Source organism: Coregonus clupeaformis, chromosome 8, assembly GCF_020615455.1.
Source record: "Coregonus clupeaformis isolate EN_2021a chromosome 8, ASM2061545v1, whole genome shotgun sequence".
NCBI classification, from domain to species: Eukaryota; Metazoa; Chordata; class Actinopteri; order Salmoniformes; family Salmonidae; genus Coregonus; species Coregonus clupeaformis.
In genome coordinates this window covers 45,994,341-46,022,321 of record NC_059199.1, presented here as the reverse complement: position 1 = coordinate 46,022,321, position 27,981 = coordinate 45,994,341, and the positions used below count along the sequence as shown (strand labels likewise).

The following is a 27,981-nucleotide window of genomic DNA, read 5'->3' as shown; positions in this document are numbered from 1 at the left end:
TCTGCAATTGAGTGGAACCCTCAAAATGATTGTGCAACAAATGTATGTAATTGACAAGCACTGGTCAGTGTAAGCTCATGGTTATTACATACAAGAAAGAAAATAGCAAGGTTCCAGTTACACAGGCAGGATTTTATTTAACTTGTGCAGTAGATGCCAATGAGGAGCTCAGTGCAGTGACAGCAGTTAAGTACTGTATCTAATGTTACAAAACTCTTAGCACAGAGAACAAGATGAAAGTATAAGAAAAAATATCACAAAACACACGCCATGTTCATAGAAAACATCCTGCCCTCACTTACATACCCAATCCGACTGTTCTGGAAAAATATCACCCACTAGATGGGGCTTAAAATAGATCTGAAGTTGAATTACAATATAAACAAACCTTTATCAAATGTCACATTTTGTTGAGAGGCTTTAAAAATACCTATTACCTACCCTTCAAACACACTTGGGTTGAAATTGTAAATTAACAAAATCATACATTCCATTTTAACACTTGGTGAGGATTGAAGCATTATTTCGTACAACAGTCCTGAATGAAAACAATTTGTACAGAAAGAAACTGAACTCAACCCATATTTATTTCCTACAATACATGAAAATACAAGCTAAAAAAAAAAGATACTAAGCACTTTGGAGTAAGTAAAACAAAAGTGAAATGCAGGCTCGATTTGGTTTATGTGGCTCATGTAGCAATGTCAGGCACGAGTAGGATATTTGCTGAAAAGGCATGTATAGACAAATTTCATACTGAACCCATAAAGGGTTGAGAGGGCTAAACTAGACAACAGCTATAGTATACTAGTGACACAAAAGGTTAATTGAAGTGCAAAAGGTATGGAATGGAATCAAGGGATAAATGCATACTGTTGGTTAAAATCAATATTGTTTTTCTATGGTTGTTACTGTTTGGATCACCATTTATTTATAATGGGATGTCAATATTGGCAAATAAAACAACTTATTTTACAAGGACCATGTTGGTCCTTTAGCTGATACATTCAAAGAGCACTTGTATATTTCTTGGAAAACACCATGCATTTTAGTGCAAACACATTACACAGATTAAGGGGGTAGTTCACCCAAACAACATGTGACTGGTTATTACTGCAGCCACATGAAATAAAATACACAACTTAATACTCAGATCATTAAATAATCAAAGGCAAGAAACGTGTCAAATGCATGACAATAGAGAGCACATTGATAGTCAGGTTTATATATATATATAGGGTTGTTTGCATTGATCCTCACAGTTGTAGACTAAGTAAGAAACAGAAAAGGCATACAAATGTTCTCTTTGGCAGGGAAGTGTTTCACAACAATTGCACATGACAGGACAGGAGCCAAGTGTCTCTGGAGTGTATCAGTGCATTAGAGAAATGGCATCTGGAGGCCAAAAACCTTTTCGTAGTACATTCTTACTAAACAGTCGAGCTTCATATAAAAAACATTTCCCTTTCAAAATAAACATTCACATTCAATTTTTCCTTATTTAGCATGATGTATTGCTCCTCTGCTTGTGGCCAACTGCTCACGATTGTGACACGTAATGTAATACGTAGAAGTCGTGGACGTACATCAGCACGGCGATGGGCTGACCAATGATGAGCGAGATCCAGACTGCCGCATTGCCATAGTTACCTCTCAGGAAGCGGCCGACGAACCAGGCGAGTGGAATCTGAAAGAAAAGTTGAGGCGGAAACACTGATAAATCTAAAACCACTTACTTTAAAATGTGCGTATAACCATTAACAGAGGAACATGTCAAACCCAATGTTTGATTATGAAAATACTTTTTGTTTTTAGAAGGAAATGTTGTCTGACCTGAGACATCATGCCCATGAATGCCCACAGTCGGAACATTTTCAGAGGAACACTCACCAAGTACTGAAAAGAGAGGGAGGAAGATTATCAAATGATGCAGCCTTTAAAAACACTGACATGTACAAGATCAGATTAAGTCAAGGGTGAAACTATGAGTCAGTGGCCGTGTTGGAGAGGATCAAAACCATAATATATATCATGGGTAAATTGTGACTGACTGATCTACAAATAATATGGAGTAGATATTTATGTAGATCAGTCAGTCGGCAGTCGCCTGCACTGGTCGGCTGCAATGTTGAACACGCCCAGAGTGTTCGATGGCATCACAAATCACAGCCAACCACACAAACCTCGTGAAAGAAGGCGGAGACCAGGAAGATGGCCGTCTTGGCGACCCACTTATTCACACCTCTCCTCAAGAGAGGCTTGTAAAAGTGGCTGTAAATACAAGAGATGAAAATAAATCATTTATTAGTTGGAAACTGTAGACAATAACCAAGAGCGTCCTTTATAGCCATCTTAAAAACAAGCCATTATAATGTCACAAGGTTACAGCACTTACTGTAGACAATTCACCACACCCACACACACACACACACACTACCAGTCAAAAGTTTGGACACCTACTCATTCAATGGTTTTTCTTTATTTTTACATTGTAGAATAATAGTGAAGACATCAAAACTATAGAATCATGTAGTACCCCAAAAAAGTGTTTAACAAATAGGCACCCTTTGCCTTGACAGCTTTGCACACTTTTGGCATTCTCTCAACCAGCTTCATGAGGTAATAATAATAATAATAATAATAATAATAAAGCCATTTAGCAGACGCTTTTATCCAAAGCGACTTAATCATGCGTGCATACATTTTAAAGTATGGGTGGTCCCGGGGATCGAACCCACTAGTCACCTGGAATGCAATTCAATTAACGTGTGCCGCCTTAAAAGTTAATTTGTGGAATTTCTTTCCTTCTTAATGCGTTTGAGCCAATTAATTGTGTTGTGACAAGGTAGGGGGGTATACAGAAGATAGCCCTATTTGGTAAAAGACCAAGTCCATATTATGGCAAGAACAGCTCAAATAAGCAAAGAGAAACGACAGTCCATCATTATTTTAAGACATGAAGGTCAGTCAATCTGGAAAATTTCAAGAACTTTGACAATTTCTTAAAGTGCAGTCGCAAAAACCATCAAGCGCTTTGATGAAACTGGCTCTCATGAGGACCGCCACAGGAATGGAAGACCCAGAGTTACCTCTGCTGCAGAGGATAAGTTCATTAGAGTTACCAGCCTCAGAAATTGCAGCCCAAATAAATGCTTCACAGAGTTCAAGTCACAGACACATCTCAACATCAACTGTTCAGAGGGGACTGTGTGAATCAGGCCTTCAAGGTCGATTGCTGCAAAGAAACCACTACTAAAGGACGCCAATATGGAGAAGAGACTTGCTTGGGCCAAGAAACACGAGCAATGGACATTTGTCCTTTGGTCTGTAGTCCAAATTTGAGATTTCTGGTTCAAACCGCTGTGTCTTTGTGAGACTCGGTGTGGGTGAACGGATGATCTCCGCATGTGTTGTTCCCACCGTAAAGCATGGAGGAGGAGGTGTTATGGTGTGGGGGTGCTTTGCTGGTGACACTGTCTGTGAGTTATTTAGATTTCAAGGCACACTTAACCAGAATGGCTACCACAGTGATACGCCATCCCGTCTGGTTTGGGCTTAGTGGGACTATCATTTGTTTTTCAACAGGACAATGACCCAACACACCTCCAGGTTGTGTAAGGGCTATTTTACCAAGAAGGAGAGTGATGGAGTGCTGCATCAGATGACCTGGCCTCCACAATCCCCCGACCTCAACCCAATTGAGATGGTTTGGGATGAGTCGGACGGCAGAGTGAAGGAAAAGCAGCCAACAAGTGCTAAGCATACAGTGAGGGAAAAAAGTATTTGATCCCCTGCTGATTTTGTACGTTTGCCCAATGACAAAGAAATGATCAGTCTATAATTTTAATGGTAGGTTTATTTGAACAGTGAGAGACAGAATAACAACAAAAAAATCCAGAAAAACGCATGTCAAAAATGTTACATTTATTTGCATTTTAATGAGGGAAATAAGTATTTGACCCCCTCTCAATCAGAAAGATTTCTGGCTCCCAGGTGTCTTTTATACAGGTAACGAGCTGAGATTAGGAGCACACTCTTAAAGGGAGTGCTCCTAATCTCAGCTTGTTACTTGTATAAAAAGACACCTGTCCATAGAAGCAATCAATCAGATTCCAAACTCTCCACCATGGCCAAGACTAAAGAGCTCTCCAAGGATGTCAGGGACAAGATTGCAGACCTACACAAGGCTGGAATGGGCTACAAGACCATCGCCAAGCAGCTTGGTGAGAAGGTGACAACAGATTATTCGCAAATGGAACAAACACAAAATAACTGTCAATCTCCCTCGGCCTGGGGCTCCATGCAAGATCTCACCTCGTGGAGATGCAATGATCATGAGAATGGTGAGGAATCAGCCCAGAACTACACGGGAGGATCTTGTCAATGATCTCAAGGCAGCTGGGACCATAGTCACCAAGAAAACAATTGGTAACACACTACGCCGTGAAGGACTGAAATCCTGCAGCGCACGCAAGGTCCCCCTGCTCAAGAAAGCACATATACAGGGCCGTGTGAAGTTTGCCAATGAACATCTGAATGATTCAAAGGAGAACTGGGTGAAAGTGTTGTGGTCAGATGAGACCAAAATGGAGCTCTTTGGCATCAACTCAACTCGCAGTGTTTGGAGGAGGAGGAATGCTGCCTATGACCCCAAGAACACCATCCCCACCGTCAAACATGGAGGTGGAAACATTATGCTTTGGGGGTGTTTTTCTGCTAAGGGGACAGGACAACTTCACCGCATCAAAGGGACGATGGACGGGGCCATGTACCGTCAAATCTTGGGTGAGAACCTCCTTCCCTCAGCCAGGGCATTGAAAAATGGGACGTGGATGGGTATTCCAGCATGACAATGACCCAAAACACACGGCCAAGGCAACAAAGGAGTGGCTCAAGAAGAAGCAGCCAGTCTCCAGAGCTTAATCCCATAGAAAATCTGTGGAGGGAGCTGAAGGTTCGAGTTGCCAAACGTCAGCCTCGAAACCTTAATGACTTGGAGAAGATCTGCAAAGAGGAGTGGAACAAAATCCCTCCTGGTGGCCAACTACAAGACACGTCTGACCTCTGTGATTGCCAAAAAGGGTTTTGCCACCAAGTACTAAGTCATGTTTTGCAGAGGGGTCAAATACTTATTTCCCTCATTAAAATGCAAATCAATTTATATCATTTTTTACATGCGTTTTTCTGGATTTATTTGTTGTTATTCTGTCTCTCACTGTTCAAATAAACCTACCATTAAAATTATAGACTGATCATGTCTTTGTCAGTGGGCAAACGTACAAAATCAGCAGGGGATCAAATACTTTTTTCCCCCTCACTGTATGTGGGAACTCCTTCAAGACTGTTGGAAAAGCATTCCAGGTGAAGCTGTTTGAGAGAATGCCAAGAGTGTGCAAAGCTGTCATCAAGGCAAAGGGTGGCTATTTGAAGAATCTCAAATATATTTTGATTTGTTTAACATGTTTTTGGTTACTACATGATTCCATATGTGTTATTTCATAGTTTTGATGTCTTCACTGTTATTCTACAATGTAAAAAAATAGTAAAAATAAAGAAAAACCGTTGAATGAGTAGGTGTGTCCAAACCTTTGACCTTTACTGTATGCTAGAACACACATGCTGCCATAAAGTCAGTGCTGTAGGTGGTGGTATTGTTCCAATCACAATGTTATTTCTTCAACTCCTACTCACCGGAGGCACCACTTGTGCACAGGAATGTTCCAGTTAGACCAGAAGTAAGTGACAGTTTCAGAGTTCCTACAAAACAACAAGTGACTCACTCAGAGACAAAGTTGCAGTTCAATATCTAGTCACTACTGTACATATGGAGGGAAAGGAGAAGTAGGGCAGCCTCGCTCTTGAAGTAAAAAAATCCTTTATTTAGAACAGTTTTGACTAAGCTATTTTACCATTATATCTAGCACTACACGTAACCCAAACAGATGGCACAATTTGCATGTTATCACTGCACGAACAAAACAAAATACAAGGCTAACTGGGAATCATCATCCACTTACCACCAGTCCTGGTAAAACTCCCTGTCGCCGAACCGCATCAGCTCAGCTACGAAGTTCATGGAAGAGTGGAAAAACCAATAGAAAAAGATGAGCCAGATTAAATGATTGGGAACCTGTTGGGGTAGAGGGGAGAGGAGGGAAAGCCTTGTGCCATTAGACAGTCTGGACATGTACAGTGCAATCGGAAAGTATTTAGAGCCCTTCACTATTTCCACTTTGTGACGTTACAGCCTTATTCTAAAATGGATTAAAACAGTTTTTTCCGTAATCTACACACAATACCCCATAATGACAAAGCGAAAACAGGTTTTTTACAAATAAACTGAAATACCTTATTTAAATAAGTATTCAAACCCTTTCCTAGGTGACTCGAAGTTGAGCTCATGTGCATCCTGTTTCCATTGATCATCCTTGAGATGTTTCTACAACTTGATTGGAGTCCACCTGTGGTAAATTCATTGATTGGACATGATTTGGAAAGGCACACACCTGTCTATACAAGGTCCCACAGTTGACAGTGCATGTCAGAGCAAAAACCATGCCATGAGGTCAAAGGAATTGTCCGTAGAGCGCCGAGACAGGATTGTGTCGAGGCACAGATCTGGGTAAGGGTACCAAAACATTTCTGCAGCATTGAAGGTCCCCAAGAACACAGTGGCCTCAATCATTCTCAAATGGAAGAACTTTGGAACCACCAAGACTCTTCCTTGAGCTGGCCGCCCGGCCAAACTGAGCAATCGGGGAAGAAGGACCTTGGTCAGGGAGGTGACTAAGAACCCGATGGTCACTCTGACAGAGCTCCAGAGTTCTTCTGTGGAGATGGGAGAACCTTCCAGAAGGACAACCATCTCTGCAGCACTCCACCAATCAGGCCTTTATGGTAGAGTGGCCAGACGGAAGTCACTCCTCAGTAAAAAGGCACAGGACAGCCCGCTTGGAGTTTGCCAAAAGGCACCTTAGGACTCTGACCATGAGAAACAAGATTCCCTGGTCTGATGAAACCAAGATTGAACTCTTTGGCCTGAATGCCAAGCATCACGTCTGGAGGAAACTTGGCACCATCCCTACGGTGAAGCATGGTGGTGGCAGCATCATCATGCTGTGGGGATGTTTTTCAGCGGCAGGGAGACTAGTCAGGATCGAGGGAAAGATGAACAGAGCAAAGTACAGAGAGATCCTTAATGAAAACCTGCTCCAGAGCGCTCAGGACTTCAGACTGGGGCGAAGGTTCACCTTCCAACAGGACAACGACCCTAAGCAAACAGCCAAGACAACGCAGGAGTGGCTTCGGGACAAGTTTCTGAATATCCTTGAGTGGCCCAGCCAGAGCCCGGACTTGAAGCCGATTGAACATCTCTGGAGAGACCTGAAAATAGCTGTGCAGCAACGCTCCCCATCCAACATGACAGAGCTTGAGAGGATCTGCAGAGAAGAATGGGAGCGTCATACCCAAGAAAACTTGAGGCTGTAATTGCTGCCAAAGGTGCTTCAACAAAGTACTGAGTAAAGAAAGGGTCTGAATACTTACGTAAATGTCATATTTCCTTTTTTTTATTTTTTATAAATTTGCAAACATTTCTAAACTGTTTTTGCTTTGACATTATGGGGTATTGTGTGTAGATTGAGGAGGAAAAAACAATTTAATCAATTTTAGAACAAGGCTGTAACGTAACAGAATATGGAAAAAGTGAAGGGGTCTGAATACTTTCCGAATGCACTCTATATCTTTTTAGTTATAGGGCCGGTTTCCCAAACACAAATTAAGCCTGGTCTTGGACTAAGAAACACTGATGCAGTACATACATACCGAGTGTAAAAACCCCCATTAAGAACACCTTCCTAATATTGAGTTCCACACAGGAAGCTGTTGAGCGTTAAAAAAACAGCAACGTTGCAGTTCTTGACTCTCAAACCGGTGCACCTGGCAACTACTACCATACCCCATTCAAAGGCACTTTGAAAAAAAGTTTGTCTTGCCCATTCACTCTCTGAATGGCACACATACACAATCAATGTCTCAAGGCTTAAAAATCCTTCTTTAACCTGTCTCCTACCCTTCATCTACACTGATTGAAGTGGATTTAACAGGTGACATCAATACGGGACCATAGCTTTCACCTGGATTCACCTGGTCAGTCTCATGGAAAGAGCAGGTGTTCCTAATGTTTTGTACACTCAGTGTATATTGAGAAAGTATTTTCAGTCCTGGACTTGGCTTTGTGTGTATGGGAAAATGGCTCATGATGTATGTATGGTGAACCAACATATCGTTTTGATGGGAAAATATGACAAATGCGAAACATGAAATAAAATGGATTAAGTGTTAGGTTTGTATGGAGACATCGGTTTAGGTAATGTCTTTATTTGTACTCACAGCCAGTTTCAGCATGCGCTCCATCATTCTGGAAAAGTCCATATCCTGCCATAGGGGGGTACATGAAACAAAGTCACCCTTAAGCACAGAGAAATGGGAAAGTCCAATGGACAAAAGTCTAAGAGACGAAAGACATTAATATTTACCTGGAATGGTTTCATGGAATTCTGAATAGTCGGCACCATCCACTGAAAGAAACATGATTAAAGGTTTTTGTGAGGCAAGGTTAAAAGGTAGACACAGCGATATGACGCAGATGTACAAAGTAAACAGTAGTGGGTCAATTTCCACAACAACTAAGCGTTGGCGCGTGAGGCTCAACTTCTCCGCTGTTTTGGTCCCGTGGCTACCACATAAGAGCGTGAAGCGAACCCGTGCACTGTGACTGTGTGAGAGCAAAGAGCTAAGTCTTGGATCTTGCGCATCGCAATATCTGCGGTGCTGCTCTTGCAACGTCATTTTGCTGACTCTACCTTAGTTTAAACATTAAAGTGTATCTTGTTACTTCGGATAATAAAGCCACCCATTAATCAAATGTAATAATATAATAATAATAATAATAATAATAATAAAAGCCATTTAGCAGACGCTTTTATCCAAAGCGACTTAGTCATGTGTGCATACATTTTTACGTATGGGTGGTCCCGGGGATCGAACCCACTACCCTGGCGTTACAAGCGCCATGCTCTACCAATTGAGCTACAGAGGACCAATTGAGCTGTACTCGTTTGACGAGTGAAAATAAACCAAATATTAACCAAGGTAATGTCAGCATGGACGGCAGCACATAATGAACATACCTGTTGTACCAATCCAATCAGTAACTGAATGAAGAACAGCTGGAAAAGATTTCAGATCATGTTTTTAGATTTTAAAAGGCATTTACATATACAGTATGTTGTTTATTTAGGGTGCATGCAAATTGCACATTCCCAGGTCGCTCTGTTTTCCTTATGTGATATTTGACCTCACCATCTCAAAGAGTCTCCTGAGCAGGAAGCTCTTGCGTATCCGTGCTGACCGGGGGAAGTTCAGCTCATAGCAGAGAGTTGGGGCGAACACAAAATAATATATATCTATGGAGGGAGGACAGTAAAAAAAAAAAAACACATTAAAGTAATTAATTCATTGTACATAGTCTTTTGAAATAACAATTTTGTATGTACAAATGTATAAAATCGGTATGGATTTAATTGAACTTAATTCTAAACAGCTACTAGTCATGCTCATAAAGTTCAGTATCTCTTTCTGTTCTGACCTCTGTGTGTGAGATTCTCAGGGTAGGACACATGAGCGTGTACAGCTGACCCATTGGACTGGGCGACTGATGGACCTATGGGGACACAAATCATGTGGATGGACAAGACAGATTATTTCTGACTGCAGTACTTCTATACAACCAGTAGATGGAGATGGCAGCACAGTAACGTTTCAGAAAGTGGGACATTGCTGTATGAGGGTGCATCTAATCTGTGTGTGTGCGCGCGCGTTCGTATTTATTCAGGGGGCAAAATAAACATATTTAAACAAACTCTGAAAGCTTTTCACAGTAAACAACCCAGCCAAAGAAGTTACTCATACAGCAATGAGTCATACAGCTCATTAAATACCTGTACATTTCCCCTCACTTCACAAGCATTTTGGGGAGGTCAGAGTAATTATACGAGTCCTGGGACAGCCAATCAGATCTTGGGCAGCATCTGTGTTACTGAGAGGGCGCAAATGGAGAGAAGACCCATATGTGTGTGTGTGTGTGTGTGTGTGTCTGTGTCTGTCAACATGCTAATTTGGAGATGCTAACCAGTTTTCACATCATTACACCTGCACTGGAGTAAAGATCAAATACCATCAACCAGGACAGACAATGTTGATATTTTTCTCAGGAGGCTGTACAAAGATGGCGGCCTTAGCACCTCTTTATTTTAGTTGCTGCCATTTGTACACTTAACAAAAATATAAAAACGCAACATGCAACAATTTCAAAGATTTGTCTGAATTACAGTTCATAAGAAAAATCTGTCAATTGAAATAAATGTATTAGGACGCAAGAACCTGGTGAGGATGACGAGCACGCAGATGAGCTTTTCCTGAGATGGTTTCTGACAGTTTGTGCAGATATTCTTTGGTTGTGCAAACCCAGTTTCATAAGCTGTCCGGGTAGCTGGTCTCAGACGATCCCGCAGGTGAAGAAGCCGGATGTGGAGGACCTGCGCTGGCGTGGTTACACACGGTCTGTGGTTGTGAGGCCGGTTGGACGTACTGCCAAATTCTCTAAAATGACGTTGGAGTCGGCTTATGGTAGATAAATGAACATTTAATTATCTGGCAACAGCGCTGGCGGACATTCCTGCAGTCAGAATGCCAATTGCACGCTCCCTCAAAACTTGAGACATCTGTGGCATTGTGTTGTGTGACAAAACTGCACATTTTAGAGTGGCCTTTTATTGTCCCCAGCACAAAGTGAACCTGTGTAATAATCATGCTGTTTAATTAGCTTCTTGATATGCCACAACTGTCAGGTGGATGGATTATATTGGCAAAGGAGAAATGCTCACTAACAGAGATGTAAACAAATTTGTGCACAGAATGAGAGCAATAAGCTATTTGTGCGTATGGAACATTTCTGGGATCTTTTATTTCAGCTCATGAAAATGGGACCAACACTTTACATGTTGTGTTTATATTTCTGTTCAGTATACTTTGTTTGTACTATTTGCCATTTGTACTTTACTCATTCGATTATGCAAAGTGTGGAGGGACACCTGGTCAGGAGTACTCACATGAATGGGAGCGGGTCAAGGTGCGGGCTTTGGTATGCCTAATCTCTCTGCACCACATATTCACGTCCTTATACGAGTACAGCTTCATGAAGAGGATGGTGTACACACCCAGGGCAAAGGCTCCACCCACTGCACAAGACAAAATAGATATGATCAAGCTTTACAACACTATTTTAGAAGTGGACAAATCCTCTGAGATGGGCATTTAGTATTTTTGATAAGGTCAAGGAGTAGATCTACTGTTACTCACAGATAACAAACATTAGGCCTATTTATATGGCCATGCAGTGTAAGCAAGTGTATGTGTGTGATCATGATCAGGCCATCTCACCTGGGGTCATGGAGGTCAGCGTGAGCACAGTGGCTGATGGGAAAAAGAGGAGGGTGGTCAGATTGACCAAGTAAAGGAATGTTCCGGTAGTCTCCGAGATGGTGCCCTGCAGAGCAACAGAAATAAAAAGCATTGTTAACACAGTGGCCTGAGCACAGAATTACATACAGTATAAGAATATATTTAAATAGGTTCTTTGTGGACCTGGGGTGGTCTAGCAGTCTAAGCTGGTGCCTCCAGAATACATGTACCTGTGCGAGTGTGGTTTCGAATCCAACCCACTGCTATTCTAGCAAACCCTCTCCTCCTTCCTTTCCTGTCAGTCACTGTCCTATCTAATAGATGAGGGGGGAAATACAAAAAGGAGTGGGACTGCCTCACTCCATACAGTGCATTCAGAAAGTATTTAGACCGCTTTACTTTTTCCACATTTTGTTACATTACAGCCTTATTCTAAAATGGATGAAATAAAAATAAATCCTCAATCTACACACAATGCCCCAAAATGACAAAGCGAAAACAGGTTTTTATAACAAATAAAAAATACAACTTGATTAGAGTCCACCTGTGGTAAATTCAATTGATTGGACATGATTTGGAAAAGGCACACACCTGTCTATATAAGATCCCACAGTTGACAGTGCATGTCAGAGCAAAAACCAAGCCATGAGGTCGAAGGGATTGTCCGTAGCGCTCCGAGACAGGATTGTGTCGAGGCACAGATCAGGGGAAGGGTCCAAAAACATTTCTGCAGCATTAAAGGTCCCCAAGAACACAGTGGCCTCCATCATTCTTAAATGGAAGAAGTTTGGAAACACCAAGACTCTTCCTAGAACTGGCCGCCGGGCCAAATTGAGCAATCGGGGGGAGAAGGGCCTTGTTCAGGGAGGTGACCAAGAACCCGATGGTCACTCTGACAGAGTGAAGAGTTCCTCTGTGGAGATGGGAGAACCTTCCAGAAGAACAACCATCTTTGCAGCGCTCCACCAAATCAGACCTTTATTGTAGAGTGGCCAGATGGAAGCCACTCCTCAGTAAAAGGCAAATGACAGCATGCCTGGAGTTTGCCTAAAGGACTCTCAGACCATGAGAAACAAGATTCCCTGGTCTGATGAAATCAAGATTGAACTCTTTGGAGGAAACGTCTGGAGGAAACCTGGCACCATCGCTACAGTGAAGCATGGTGGTGGCAGCATCATGCTGTGGGGATGTTTTTCAGAGGCAGGGACAGGGAGACTAGTCAGGCTTGAGGGAAAGATGAACGGAGCAAAGTACAGAGAGATCCTTGATTCAATCCTGCTCCAGAGCGCTCAGGACCTCAGACTGGGGCGAAGGTTCACCTTCCAACAGGACAACGACCCTAAGCACACAGCCAAGACAATGCAGGAGTGGCTTCGGGACAAGTCTCTGAATGTCCTTGAGTGGCCCAGCCAGAGCCCGGACTTGAACTCGATCTAACATCTCTGGAGAGACCTGAAAATAGCTGTGCAGCAACGCTCCCCATCCAAAATGACAGAGCTTGAGAGGATCTGCAGAGAAGAATGGGAGAAACTCCCCAAATACAGGTGTGTCAAGTTTGTAGCCTCATACTCAAGAAGACTCAAGGCTGTAATCGCTGCCAAAGGTCCTTCAACAAAGTACTGAGTAAAGGGTATGAATACTTATGTAAATGTGATATGTTTTTTTATTTGTAATACATTTGCAAAAATTTCCAAAAACCTGTTTTTGCTTTGTCATTAATGGGGTATTGTGTGTAGATTGATGAGGGGGGGGGACCAATTTAATCCATTCTAGAATAAGGCTGTAACGTAACAAAATGTGGAAAAAGTCAAGGAGTCTGAATACTTTCCGAATGCACTGTACATATACTGAACAAAAATATTTAAAAAAAACGCTAAAAAGGTGCAACAACTTTAACGATTTTACTGACTTACAGTCCATATAAGGAAAACAGTCAATATAAATAAATTCATTAGGGCCTAATTTATGGCTTTCACTTGACTTGTCAGGGGCTCAGCCATGGGTGGGCCTGGGAAGGCATAGGCCCAGCCACTGGGGGAGCCGGGCCCAGCCACTGGGGGAACCAGGCCCAGCCAATCAGAATGAGTTTTTCCCCACAAAAGGGTTTTATTACAGACAGAAATACTCCTCAGTTTCATCAGCTGTCCGTGTGGCTGGTCTCAGACGATCCCGCAGGTAAAGAAGCCGGATGTGGAGGTCCTGGGCTGGCATGGTTACACGTGGTCTGCGGTTCTGAGACCAAATTCTTTAAAATGACGTTGGAGGCGGCTTATGGTAGAGAAATTAACATTACATTCTGTGACAGCAGCTCTGGTGGACATTCCTGCAGTCAGCATGCCAATTGCATGCTCCCTCAACTTCAGACATCTGTGGCATTGTGTTGTGTCACAAAATTGCACATTTTAGAGTGGCCTTTTATTGTCCCCAGCACAAGGAGTACCTGTATAGTAATCATGCTGTTTAATAAGCTTCTGCCACACCTGTCAGGTGGATGGATTATATTGGCAAAGGAGAAATTCTCACTAACAGGGATGTAAACAAATTTGTGCACAAAATGAGAGAAATAAGCTTTTTGTGTGTATGGAACATTTCTGGGATCTTTTATTTCAGCTCATGAAACCAACACTTTATATTTTTTATATATTCTCACACACGCACACACACACACACACACACACACACACACACACACACACACACAGCTAGCTAGAAAAGCCAGATTGGCTTTTATTAGGGGAGGAATGCTTGACAAAACCAATATAACAGATGTCCCCCACCATCTCTACCTAACGGGGGTCTGAAATACTTGTCTTCACAAGCAACAGAGAGATTAGTGAGATTTCACAGCACATCCTTCACATTATTCCCAGACATTATGGCATGACACTCACCAATGATAGCCTCCGCTCCGTGTAAAAAGCTGCCATTATGAACACGTTCGAAACTGAGGAAAAATAAACACATTAGATTTGGGTACTCCACAAAAGACAGCAGTGTAATATTCCTACAATATTGTTCCAAAATGAGAAAATGTGCCCCCACTTCTTGGGAAAACAGTTGTATAATGAGGGTATAATGACTTGGGTTGCTAAGCAACCAAAACCAGACATTAAAATAAACAGATTTGGGAAGATGTACAACAATTACAATAGTACGGTTAGCATGCCAAAGAGGAGAGCGGTTTAGTCTACATACCAATGACCAGGCATGGTGCAGGCCAGCTATATGGGTCTTTTAAAAACAGTGAAACCACTTGGATGGGGTCCACCAGTATCCCATATCTATCAGAGGAGGGAAAGAAGACATTGATGGAAACTACTTTTGTTCACAAGTAAATAGTGATGAGCGTTTTACAAAAGAAGCTGTGGTCAAAATGAATGGATCTGCAGTCGTGACGGAAGATACACTTAGGATCCCAGTGATGAACAACTGACCATCCTGAAGTTGACATAGCCTAAGGGTTTTAGTTATTTGGGGGGCCTATAGCTGCAGATACTTACTTTATTAGATTCTCCAGAAAAAGGCGTGCATTGCTCAAGACCTGCAACAGAAGAGATTTCACAATCAGTGTATAATGTACTTTATCAACTGGAAGTAACATGGGATTGTTCACGTTAAAAAGGTACAATACAGAAGTTGAGTTAACAAACAAAATTGTATGAAGGAAAAGACACTGATCAGTGGTCATTCATTACCAACACAGACTGGTCACAGGTCAGTCTCCTGCCTCATGTTGATATGAGCCATACTGTTGATAGGAGCCATACACTAGAAGCGCCGAGGCAGTCATTTTGACTGCATATGAAATGTAATTTAAAATATCTCCGCAATTTTTTTAAGTCATGCCCCCCTTCATCCTTGAATTTTCCTAAATACGTCTATTTAACACACATATGTTGTTTGACTTTCAATATCACAAAAAATACTTTTTCCTAATCCTCCTTGAGTCACATGCAGGTAAGACATTCTGATTTCTGTAGTACATGTATATACTACCAGAAAGAGCAGATTCTAAGGTTTCCAAAATACTTACCTTTGCCAAATAACTTAAAATTGAAGAGATTAAATCCATTTCAAACTATCACTTTTTCCTAGAATAACCACTGTTCCTTTGTGCTCCACACATGAGCACGCGCCAACAGATAGTCTACACTAACAAACTAATGAAAATGCTATTGTGTTCTTTGAATCAAAAAATGTTGGGGGGGAATGTTGCGGTCAAGAGGTCTGCCCATTGGCGTAGTAAGGGGAGGGTAGCGAGGCCCGGCAGTTTAAGTGTTAATCATCTCAATGCTATAAAGGCTGATAAGAACATCTATTCTGGCAACAGATAACCTAACCCTGGGGACCAACCCATATCAGGCAGCAGTACATGATACAGTACATGTTCATAGCTTGCTTCTGTATTACAGCAAAAACAAAAAACGGGATGAGATGTGGGATAAATCCAGGTGGAATATCTAGGCATATCGTCCTTGTTTCTCACCATGCAACGTTGTACCCGTTCTCGGTCTACAGATTGGCTAGGCTACACAGGCTAGCTAGCACTTCCATTAAAAAAAGGTTCATTCTGCGATTTGTATATCCATTTTGGAACTTAGAAATTAATTATACAGTATATACACACCCATTGATTCTTGAAGAATATAACTTCTAAATGCTTCTTGAACTTAGCTCAACTGTCGTACTCCATCAGAACCAAAAATATACATTTGTTTTACTCTATTGTTTGTAAAGAATGTAATTGTAAACCAACACTGTATAGCCTCAAAACATGGTTAAAACTATACATTTGATTCATGGGTGGTCAGTCCTTGCATCCATTGTTCTGTCTATGAATTTGAGAGTGGTTACATTTCTCTAGTACCATCCCTGAGCTGTTTACAAAAACAGGTCCAGATTAGCCATGTGAAACCAGACTGATCTCGCAATAGCTCACATTCTGTTTCACTGAAACTAAAATGTGAGCAGGCTATCCATAGACTATATCACAGCAGTCACTCAATGGTGGTATCACATTCATCGAAAGGTGACAGTCACACAGAGACAGAACACTGACAGAGCAGAGTAAACCCTGTTCCTGAAACCTTGGCCCTGGATAGTGGGGCCGTGCACACTTTGTCTGAGTTCCAAACTGAAAATAGACATGCGGTTGTTGCCATATTAAAAAAAGAAAAGCATAAGTCAATAACCTACAAGCAGCATACCAGACAGACTGCTTCAGTAAAAGGTTGTTAGTTTCTGCAGCAGCAACTTCTTTAATACATTATTCAGAGGGGCTTGTTCAATTTGAGGAGCAACATAAATTAAAAAGATAATTGAACTGCTAAATTACTCACATTTCTCCCAAACATTAATGATAGCTGTGGGGTACCTGTATGTTTGAGCCCCTTTAAAATATCAACATAAAGCGCACAAACATAGCTTAACATCAATTATGCATGTAGCCTTTGGCTACCTAGCCTAACATGCATGACCTGTGAGATGCAGAAACTGAAATATTGATGGTCCATTGAAAAACAGTCTACATACTGTAGATATAGCCTAGGACCAGAGCCCTTTATTGAAATAGGAGGCTCTGGTCAGGCCTACATTAAGCAGCATGGGCAGAGGAACCAACCTTTTCGAACTGGCTGGGCATCACAGTGACAGAAGAATATCCTTGAGCCAGCAATGTAAAATATTGTTGCACGGAGGACCCGCTGTAGCTGTTACATTTCTTCTCTAGCTCACATCCTCTTGCCAGCAACTTTCCACTTGAGTTTCATAATTATTCATTACCGGGTACAAAGAATTTAGGGATGATTCCCGGGGAAAAACGGTTTGGATGTCATAGCGATCATGTTTCAAAGACTGGATTAATACCGGCTTTGGAAATTAAACTTATCTTTCTCAGATGCTTTGAAGGCGACGGCAAGATTTTTCCTGCAGTCTCTCTTCAAAACAGAAAGAATTGGGTGTTTATTTTTAGGTAGAATACATAAGATTCTGTCCATATTAATTTCATTAATTTTCATGTTAGAAATGAGTGTTATTGGATGTTCTGCCGGAAAAATTATAAAATACCCTTGAACTTCCATTCACACTTTTGAAGGAGAAACGGAAATGTCTATCCTCAGAGGAATAATACATTCTCTCCTCAGACAGTGTCCTCATTTGACCTTACCCTGGGGAACAGAATTAACTGTAACACATCAACTGAGAAATCAAATGCTTGACAGGAGTCATGAATGCTCTGGCAACTCTGGTAAAGTCAAGGACAGCGAATGCCCATTGCCCACTCCATTAAAACAATTCCAGCAGCCTAGCATACCAGGCAGACTGTGTCAATGAGTTGAACCTTGTTTATCTGAACAGTGCAAACTTGATTGATCAAACATCAGAGACTGCATTAGGCTAAACCTAGGTAATATGGACCTCCGGCGAGAGAGAGATTCAGTGTGAGGGAGCGAGTGAGTGAGTGAGCGAGCGAGCGAGCGAGCAAGCGACTTGGCTGGCCTTTGCAGTTGAATGAGGCAAGCTGTGTGACATTACCAAGAAGAGTCGGCTCTTGTCCAAAGTCCAGGTCTCTTCATAGTTCATATTAAACTCCTCTCATAATAAAATATAAGGGGGCCAGGGATAAGTTCCTTCTCTTATCAAACTGATTATCGTTTTGTTTGCCGTGCACAGACGTAGTGTGGATAAGGTAAGCCAACGTTTACCATTGCTATTGAGAGACCGCTCTGAAAGACATCTACCACACCGTTGGGTTACGCATGAATCTCACTGTGTAGACAACAGCTCAAGAGAAACTGATATCATCTGCCTATCAATAAAATTGTAGCTATTGGCAGGAAAGCAAGGAATGTTGGCCTACTGTGATGGACAGAACCAACTATCCATCCATCCTCAAAGCTGATCAGAGTTGAGTCTTCACAGATTTCCTCATCGACAGGAGAGAAGTAATTGACAGAAGAGTATTCAATATTCTACAAATTGCAGTCGGAGTTCGAGACTCTAAAAGGACAATGTGGGTTCGTGCAGATTGATTTCAATGGCTCCAATATGGCTGCTCAGCTGCATCACTGTATTCTCTCTGTGGGTCTATCCTAAGGGCACCTCTCCTACAGCAACTGGCTTCTAGCAGAAACAGATCAAAGACCAGAATGACACTCCAGTGGAGAGATGGCTCACAGAGCAACCAACATACTTGATGAAAATGCAGTGTTTTCAGTGGCCTACTTCCAAATGTCTGTCTTTAAAACACTGTTCAGATCGGGTAATTATTCTGTGAAAGGGGTTTATCATGAATGGAAGTATACACTACCGGTCAAAAGTTTTAGAACACCTTCTCATTCCAGGGTTTTTATTTTTACTATTTTCCACATTTTAGAATAATAGTGAAGATATCAAAACTATGAAATAGCACACATGGAATCATGTAGTAACCAAAAAAAGTGTTTAAAAAATCTTAATATACTTTATATTTGAGATTCTTCAAATAGCCACCCTTTGCCTTGATGACAGCTTTGCACACTCTTGGATTTCTCAACCAGCTTCATGAGGTTGTCACATGGAATGCATTTAAATTAACAGGTGTGCCTTCTTAATGCGTTTGAGCCAATCAGTTGTGTTGTGACAAGGTAGGGGGGTATACAGAAGATAACCCTATTTGGTAAAAGACCAAGTCCATATTATGGCAAGAACAGCTCAAATAAGCAAAGAGAAACGACAGTCCATCATTACTTTAAGACATGAAGGTCAGTCAATACGGAAGATTTCAAGAACTTTGAACGTTTCATCAAGTGCAGTCGCAAAAACCATCAAGCGCTATGAGGAAACCTCTCATGATGACCGCCACAGGAATGGAAGACCCAGACTTACCTCTGCTGCAGAGGACAAGTTCATTAGAGTTACCAGCCTCAGAAATTGCAGCCCAAATAAATGCTTCACAGAGTAACAGACACATCTCAACATCAACAGTTCAAAGGATACTGTGTGAATCAGGCCTTCATGGTCAAATAGCGGCAAAGAAACCACTACTAAAGGACACCAATAAGAAGAAGAGACTTGCTTGGTTTTTCAACAGGACAATGACCCAACACACCTCCAGGCTGTGTAAGGGCTATTGTACCAAGAAGGAGAGTGATGGAGTGCTGCATCAGATGACCTGGCCTCCACAATCCCCCGACCTCAACCCAATTGAGATGGTTTGGGATGAGTCGGACCGCAGAGTGAAGGAATAGCAGCCAACAAGTGCTCAGCATGTGGGAACTCCTTCAAGACTGTTGGAAAAGCATTCCAGGGGAAGCTGGTTGAGAGAATGCCAAGAGTGTGCAAAGCTGTCATCAAGGCAAAGGGTGGCTATTTGAAGAATCTCAAATAGATTTTGATTTGTTTAACACTTTTTTGGTTACTACATGATTCCATATGTGTTATTTCATAGTTTTTATGTCTTCACTGTTATTTTACAATGTAGAAAATAGTAAAAATAAAGAAAGAGCCTTGAATGAGTAGGTGTCATAAAACTTTTGACCGGTAGTGTATATGGAGACTGTAAAGAAATATGGGGTTAAATACATGTATTAAAATATATATCTATACATTTCCTGATCTTTCTTATATCTCTCAGATATAGGAGAGACATAAAACTTCCTTTTGATACTGTTGTTCCATTGAGTGAATTTGGTATTCAATGCGTTTGTATGGGCTAATTGAGGGCTTGCAGTTGGCGTTCGACGCCTCCTGGCAGCCATGTTGGAAGACCGCCACATTAATTATTCTGATCGTTTCATCACTGGTAAGTCAAGTCTGATCGATTTAGAGTTTAGTTTAGCGGTTACGCTAACCAGGTGTCAACAACACTACAGTAAGTTAGCCAAAATTAGCTTGTAGTCTAGCTATTAGCATGTGTCGCGTGAGTTAAGTTTTTTGGGGAACACTTTTTTCACCATAAAAATGCACCTTTATAACAAAGGATTGCATGCCTCTATCACATTTGCACACCAATGTAAGCCTATTATTCCTAATGTGATGAGAGATTGGATAGTGATAATTTAGGCTATTAATAAGCGCGTTGTGGCATAGAGACGTTTATTTCCTTTGCACAGGAAAAATGTGGCCTTTGATAAACATTTCATGCAATTCTACTACACTTTATACAGTGAGGGAAAAAAGTATTTGATCCCCTGCTGATTTTGTACGTTTGCCAACTGACAAAAAAATTATCTGTCTATAATTTTAATGGTAGGTTTATTTGAACAGTGAGAGATAGAATAACAACAGAATCCAGAAAAACGCATGTCAGAAATGTTATAAATTGATTTGCATTTTAATGAGAAACAAGAAACATCTGACCTCTGCAAAACATGACTTAGTACTTGGTGGCAAAACCCTTGTTGGCAATCACAGAGGTCAGATGTTTCTTGTAGTTGGCCACCAGGTTTGCACACATCTCAGGAGGGATTTTGTCCCACTCCTCTTTGCAGATCTTCTCCAAGTCATTAAGTTTTCGAGGCTGACGTTTGGCAACTCGAACCTTCAGCTCCCTCCACATATTTTCTATGGGATTAAGGTCTGGAGACTGGCTAGGCCACTCCAGGACCTTAATGTGCTTCTTCTTGAGCCACTCCTTTGTTGCCTTGGCTGTGTGTTTTGGGTCATTGTCATGCTGGAATACCCATCCACAACCCATTTTCAATGCCCTGGCTGAGGGAAGGAGGTTCTCACCCAAGATTTGACGGTACATGGCCCCATCCATCGTCCCTTTGATGCGGTGAAGTTGTCCTGTCCCCTTAGCAGAAAAACACCCCCAAAGCATAATGTTTCCACCTCCATGTTTGACGGTGGGGATGGTGTTCTTGGGGTCATAGGCAGCATTTCTCCTCCTCCAAACACGGCGAGTTGAGTTGATGCCAAAGAGCTCCATTTTGATCTCATCTGACCACAACACTTTCACCCAGTTCTCCTTTGATTCATTCAGATGTTCATTGGCAAACTTCAGACGGCCCTGTATATGTGCTTTCTTGAGCAGGGGGACCTTGCGGGCGCTGCAGGACTTCAGTCCTTCACGGCATAGTGTGTTACCAATTGTTTTCTTGGTGACTATGGTCCCAGCTGCCTTGAGATCATTGACAAGATCGTCCCGTGTAGTTCTGAGCTGATTCCTCACAGTTCTCATGATCATTGCAACTCCACGAGGTGAGATCTTGCATGGAGCCCCAGGCTGAGGGAGATTGACAGTTCTTTTGTGTTTCTTCCATTTGCGAATAATCGCACCAACTGTTGTCACCTTCTCACCAAGCTGCTTGGCGATGGTCTTGTAGCCCATTCCAGCCTTGTGTAGGTCTACAATCTTGTCCCTGACATCCTTGGAGAGCTCTTTGGTCTTGGCCATGGTGGAGAGTTTGGAATCTGATTGATTGATTGCTTCTGTGGACAAGTGTCTTTTATACAGGTAACAAACTGAGATTAGGAGCAATCCCTTTACGAGTGTGCTCCTAATCTCAGCTCGTTACCTGTATAAAAGACACCTGGGAGCCAGAAATCTTTCTGATTGAGAGGGGGTCAAATACTTATTTCCCTCATTAAAATACAAATCAATTTATAACATTTTTGACATGCGTTTTTCTGGATTTTTTTGTTGTTATTCTGTCTCTCACTGTTCAAATGAACCTACCATTAAAATTATAGACTGATCATTTCTTTGTCAGTGGGCAAACGTACAAAATCAGCAGGGGATCAAATACTTTTTTCCCCTCACTGTATGACTGCAGACATTAGCAGAATCTTTAATACGATGGTAGCCTAGGCCTACTATACCGACACTGACAACAGATCAATAAAAATGACCTTGTCTTGAACGCAACCAATTGTTAATTAACGTGAAGTTATGTTTTTTTTTGCATTTTAGCTAACCCTAACCCTTTTCTTAACCTGCTACGTTAATTCTCCTAATCTGCTACGAAATGTCCAATATTACATTAATTTGACAAGAGCTGTATCCCCTTCTTGCCGTGACCATGAAAAGGGGAGACGCAAATTGTATGATACAACGTCCATAAAGCCTGGAGGACATGATTGTCCAAAAAAACTCCAGTGGTTATCATATAATAACCCAATGATAATTTGTTGAGAACTTTATTCATAAGGAGGGAAAGTGTGGACATTACAGCATAGAGAACAGCGCCGGGAAGATGGCTGCCGTTTTACAGCCCTCTAACCAATTGTACTATTATGTGTGTTTTTCCGCGTTATTTGTAATTTATTTTGTACATAATGTTTCTGCCATCGTCTCTTATAACCAAAAAGAGCTTCTGGATATCAGGACAGCGATTACTCACCTCGCATTGGACGAAGATTTTTTCTTCAACGAGGCGGTCGCGAAGGATATCCTACAGACACCCGACAAGGCCCAGATCCCCGTCATTCGCGTGAGGAAGAGACGGAGATATCGCGGACGCAGATCCGGGTGCCTTGTAAGGATCCGACGGCGAGCGAGTAAACTGCCTCTCCCATCAATCCTACTAGCCAACGTTCAATCTTTTGAGAATAAAATGGACGAAGTTAAGATTACGGTTATCCTACCAACGGGACATTAAAAACTGTAATATCTTATGTTTCACGGAGTCGTGGCTGAACGACAACAATGATAACATTCAGCTAGCAGGCTATACGCTACATCGGCAGGACAGAACGTCTGACTCTGGTAAGACAAGGGGCGGCGGTCTGTGTATATTTGTAAACAACAGCTGGTGCACAAAATCAAATACTAAGGAAGTCTCGAGGTTTTGCTCGCCTGAGGTAGAGTATCTTATGATAAGCTGTAGACCACACTATTTACCAAGAGAGTTTTCATCTATATTTTTCATAGCTGTCTATTTACCACCACAAACCAATGCTGGCATTAAGATTGCTCTGAATGAGTTGTACAAGGCCATTAATCAACAGGAAAACGCTCATCCAGATGCAGCGCTCCTAGTGGCCGGGGACTTTAATGCAGGGAAACTTAAATCCGTTCTACCTAATTTCTACCAGCATGTTAAATGTGCAACCAGAGGGAAAAAAACTCTAGACCACCTTTACTCCACACACAGAGACGCATACAAAGCTCTCCCTCGCCCTCCATTTGGCAAATCTGACCATAACTCTATCCTCCTGATTCCTGCTTATAAGCAAAATCTGAAGCAGGAAGCACCAGTGATTCGGTTAATAAAAAAGTGGTCAGATGACGCAGATGCTAAGCTACAGGACTGTTTTGCTAGCACAGACTGGAACATGTTCCGGGATTCTTCAGACAGCATTGAGGAGTACACCACATCAGTCACTGGCTTCATCAATAAGTGCATCGATGATGTCGTCCCCACAGTGACCGTACGTACATACCCCAACCAGAAGCCATGGATTACAGGAAACATCCGCACTGAGCTAAAGGGTAGAGCTGCCGCTTTCAAGGAACGGGACTCTAACCCGGACGCTTATAAGAAATCCCGCTATGACCTCCGACGAACCATCAAACAGGCAAAGAGTCAATACAGGTCTAAGATTGAATCATACTACACTGGCTCTGACGCTCGTCGGATGTGGCAGGGCTTGAAAACTATTACAGACTACAAAGGGAAGCACAGCCGCGAGCTGCCCAGTGACACAAGCCTACCAGACGAGCTAAACCACTTCTATGCTCTTTTCGAGGCAAGCAACACTGAAGCATGCATGAGAGCACCAGCTGTTCCGGATGACTATGTGATCACGCTCTCCGTAGCCGATGTGAGTAAGACTTTTAAGCAGGTCAACATTCACAAGGCCGCAGGGCCAGACGGATTACCAGGACGTGTACTCCGAGCATGTGCTGACCAACTGGCAAGTGTCTTCACTGACATTTTCAACATGTCCCTGACTGAGTCTGTAATACCAACATGTTTCAAGCAGACCACCATAGTCCCCGTGCCCAAGAACTCTAAGATAACCTGCCTAAATGACTACCGACCCGTAGCACTGACGTCTGTAGCCATGAAGTGCTTTGAAAGACTGGTCATGGCTCACATCAACAGCATAATCCCAGAAACCCTAGACCCACTCCAATTTGCATACCGCCCCAACAGATCCACAGATGATGCAATCTCTATTTCACTCCACACTGCCCTTTCCCACCTGGACAAGAGGAACACCTACGTGAGAATGCTATTCATTGACTACAGCTCAGCATTCAACACCATAGTGCCCTCTAAGCTCATCACTAAGCTAAGGATCCTGGGACTAAACACCTCCCTCTGCAACTGGATCCTGGACTTCCTGATGGGCCGCCCCCAGGTGGTAAGGGTAGGTAACAACACATCTGCCACACTGATCCTCAACACGGGGGCCCCTCAGGGGTGCGTGCTCAGTCCCCCTCCTGTACTCTCTGTTCACCCATGACTGCATGGCCAGGCACGACTCCAACACCATCATTAAGTTTGCCGACGACACAACAGTGGTAGGCCTGATCACCGACAACGATGAGACAGCCTATAGGGAGGAGGTCAGAGATCTGGCCGTGTGGTGCCAGGACAACAACCTCTCCCTCAACGTGACCAAGACAAAGGAGATGATTGTGGACTACAGGAAAAAAAAGAGGACTGAGCACGCCCCCATTCTCATCGACGGGGCTGTAGTGGAACAGGTTGAGAGCTTCAAGTTCCTTGGTGTCCACATCACCAATGAACTATCATGGTCCAAACACACCAAGACAGTCGTGAAGAGGGCACGACAAAGCCTATTCCCCCTCAGGAGACTAAAAAGATTTGGCATGGGTCCTCAGATCCTCAAAAAATTCTACAGCTGCACCATCGAGAGCATCCTGACTGGTTGCATCACCGCCTATTATGGCAACTGCTTGGCCTCTGACCGCAAGGCACTACAGAGGGTAGTGCGTACGGCCCAGTACATCACTGGGGCAAAGCTCCCTGCCATCCAGGACCTCTATACCAGGCGGTGTCAGAGGAAGGCCCTCAAAATTGTCAAAGACTCCAGCCACCCTAGTCATAGACTGTTCTCTCTGCTACCGCACGGCAAGCGGTACCGGAGTGCCAAGTCTAGGTCCAAAAGACTTCTCAACAGCTTCTACCCCCAAGCCATAAGACTCCTGAACAGCTAATCATGGCTACCCGGACTATTTGCACTGCCCCCCCACCCCATCCTTTTTACGCTGCTGCTACTCTGTTAAGTATTTATGCATAGTCACTTTAACTCTACCCACATGTACATATTACCTCAACTACCTCAACTAGCCGGTGCCCCCGCACATTGACTCTGCAACGGTACCCCCCTGTATATATAGCCTCCCTACTGTCACTTTATTTTACTGTATATATAGCCTCCCTACTGTCACTTTATTTTACTTCTGCTCTTTTTTTCTCAACACTTTTTTTGTTGTTGTTTTATTCTTACTTTTTTTGTTTAAAATAAATGCACTGTTGGTTAAGGGCTGTAAGTAAGCATTTCACTGTAATGTCTGCACCTGTTGTATTCGGCGCATGTGACCAATAAAATTTGATTTGATTTGATTTGACAACGGCCTCAATGGGATAGGACAACCTGCTGTGTTGACTATTGATTGTTCCAGCTCAACAATAGATGTAATCTTGGTAAAGCATGGCGTTTGCAACGCCAGGGTTGTGGGTTCGTTTCCCACAGGGGGCCAGTATGATTTTTTTAAATAAAAAAGTATGCACTCACTAACTGTAAGTCGCTCTGGGTAAGAGTGTCTGCTAAATGACTAAAATGTAAATGTAATGTAAAATGTCTTTGTATGCATATATGTTTTGTATTGTTTATCAAATAAAATCTTACAAAAAATAAGGCAGGGTAGCACTTACCAGCATGACCACACACCAGTTGAGGATGCCTCTATAGTTACTGTAACCACTGGCTGAGCTGAGCAGGGACTCCTGGAGGACATGACAGCTGAAGAGACAGTAATAAGGATATACAGTATTAGATACAACTAATCAACTTCAGTTCAATAAAAATAAAAACTGCTCATTGGGCACTACACAAATGGCCCAGCATCATCCGGGTTTGGCCGGGGTAGGCCGTCATTGTAAATAACAATTTGTTCTTAACTGACTTGCCTAGTTAAAGCAGAAGACACCACGAATGTACTAATAAAATATATATTATCTTAAAAGAGGCTAAAAACAGGTCTACGGTGATCATATAGTTGATCATAGGATTGCCAATGCTTAGGGGGGAAATTATAATGTTCCGAATTCATTGCATCATTTGTCACAGACATTTCCTGGCGGTAGGCCTATATCTGAGATTGCAATATCCAGAGTGTTTTGGGAAATGAACTTTGTGCTTTGGGGTTGTAAACTTCGTTAGGACTTCGGAAATTCCCAAAAGACTTGGACACTGGTTGTGAAAACTGGAGTAAAGGGGGTTGTTAGTAAAGGGGGTGTTTGGTATTGCGAAACCAGGTGACACCTAGCAGTGGAAGTGATATGCCTACACAAAACAAGTCCAGGCTTGAGGATCACTGAATAGTGTACAGCCACAGTTGCACTGGAGTAGCACATTTAAATTCACTGCAGCATAACTAGTTACCTGATCTGAAAAGGTAGCCTATGGACATTTGGCCTAGATTTCTCTCAAACATGTTAGCAAAGAGATCATACATGATGTAAGTGAATTTATGGCAGATTTGTCCTTTGGACCCATATTATGAGGCACCTGTAGCTTGTATTATGAGTAACCTGCACCTAAAGCTTAGCAAACATTTTAGGGCGGCAGTTAACGTTAGCTTTGCGGTTGAGAGCATTGGGTCAGTAACCGAAAGGTTGCTGGTTCGAAATCCTGAGCCAACTAGTTGAAAAATCTGTCGATGTGCCCTTGAGCAAAGCACTTAACCCCAATTGCTCCTGTAAGTTGTTCTGGATAACAGCGTTTGCTAAAATGACAAACATTTTATTCTGACAAAAGATGAGTGACAGCTAGAAATTGAAGACATGTTTGTGAGCTGCGCTCACAAAAAGCCTTGCGTTATGTCTTACCTAAATCTTTCGCTGGTTTTGCTCCTCTCTTTGCGTGGTGTAGTGACCGGCTCGTGCACGGGTTTTTCCTCCTTCACTTTCCCGTTGCTGTGGCTCGGATGGCTTGACATTTTTTCCCCTGCGCTGCCCTGCTTACTACGGTTGGCTTGTTTAGAATCGGCAGCCGCTGGCGTAGCGCAGATGGTAGTTCTCCTTGTTCTGCGCGTCATCATGGGGACTCTATCGTTTCTGTCGCCCATTTTCTCAATTTGATGCATTCAACCTTACCTTGCTGGCATTGAACTAGACGTTTCTCCCTCGAGCCTCTGAAATAAAGTCCAGCCGGACATGCTGTCGAAGAGACGGCTGCAATCACCCTTTTAAACGACAACATTATTTTGATTGAGGAGGGAGGAGCAATAGTTTGTAGGAGGGGGACGTTAAACTGAACCTTCAAGTGGTTTGGGAA

At 42.5% G+C, this 27,981-nt stretch overlaps 1 protein-coding gene across 1 annotated transcript; it reads right to left on the bottom strand.

The window, feature by feature from the left end:
• Positions 1 to 111: 111 nt before the first annotated feature.
• Positions 112 to 27,918, bottom strand: dgat1a (diacylglycerol O-acyltransferase 1a). Its single transcript, XM_041883545.2, has 17 exons — positions 27,534 to 27,918; positions 26,358 to 26,445; positions 15,024 to 15,064; positions 14,719 to 14,804; positions 14,415 to 14,467; positions 11,503 to 11,608; positions 11,172 to 11,300; positions 9,650 to 9,724; positions 9,364 to 9,467; positions 9,192 to 9,230; positions 8,538 to 8,579; positions 8,392 to 8,436; positions 6,018 to 6,130; positions 5,692 to 5,757; positions 2,184 to 2,271; positions 1,834 to 1,896; positions 112 to 1,687 (listed from the first exon to the last, which is right to left on the bottom strand). The coding sequence occupies exons 1-17, from the start codon at positions 27,788 to 27,790 to the stop codon at positions 1,541 to 1,543; spliced, it is 1,542 nt and encodes a 513-aa protein (XP_041739479.1). The 5' UTR covers positions 27,791 to 27,918; the 3' UTR covers positions 112 to 1,540.
• Positions 27,919 to 27,981: the final 63 nt, after the last annotated feature.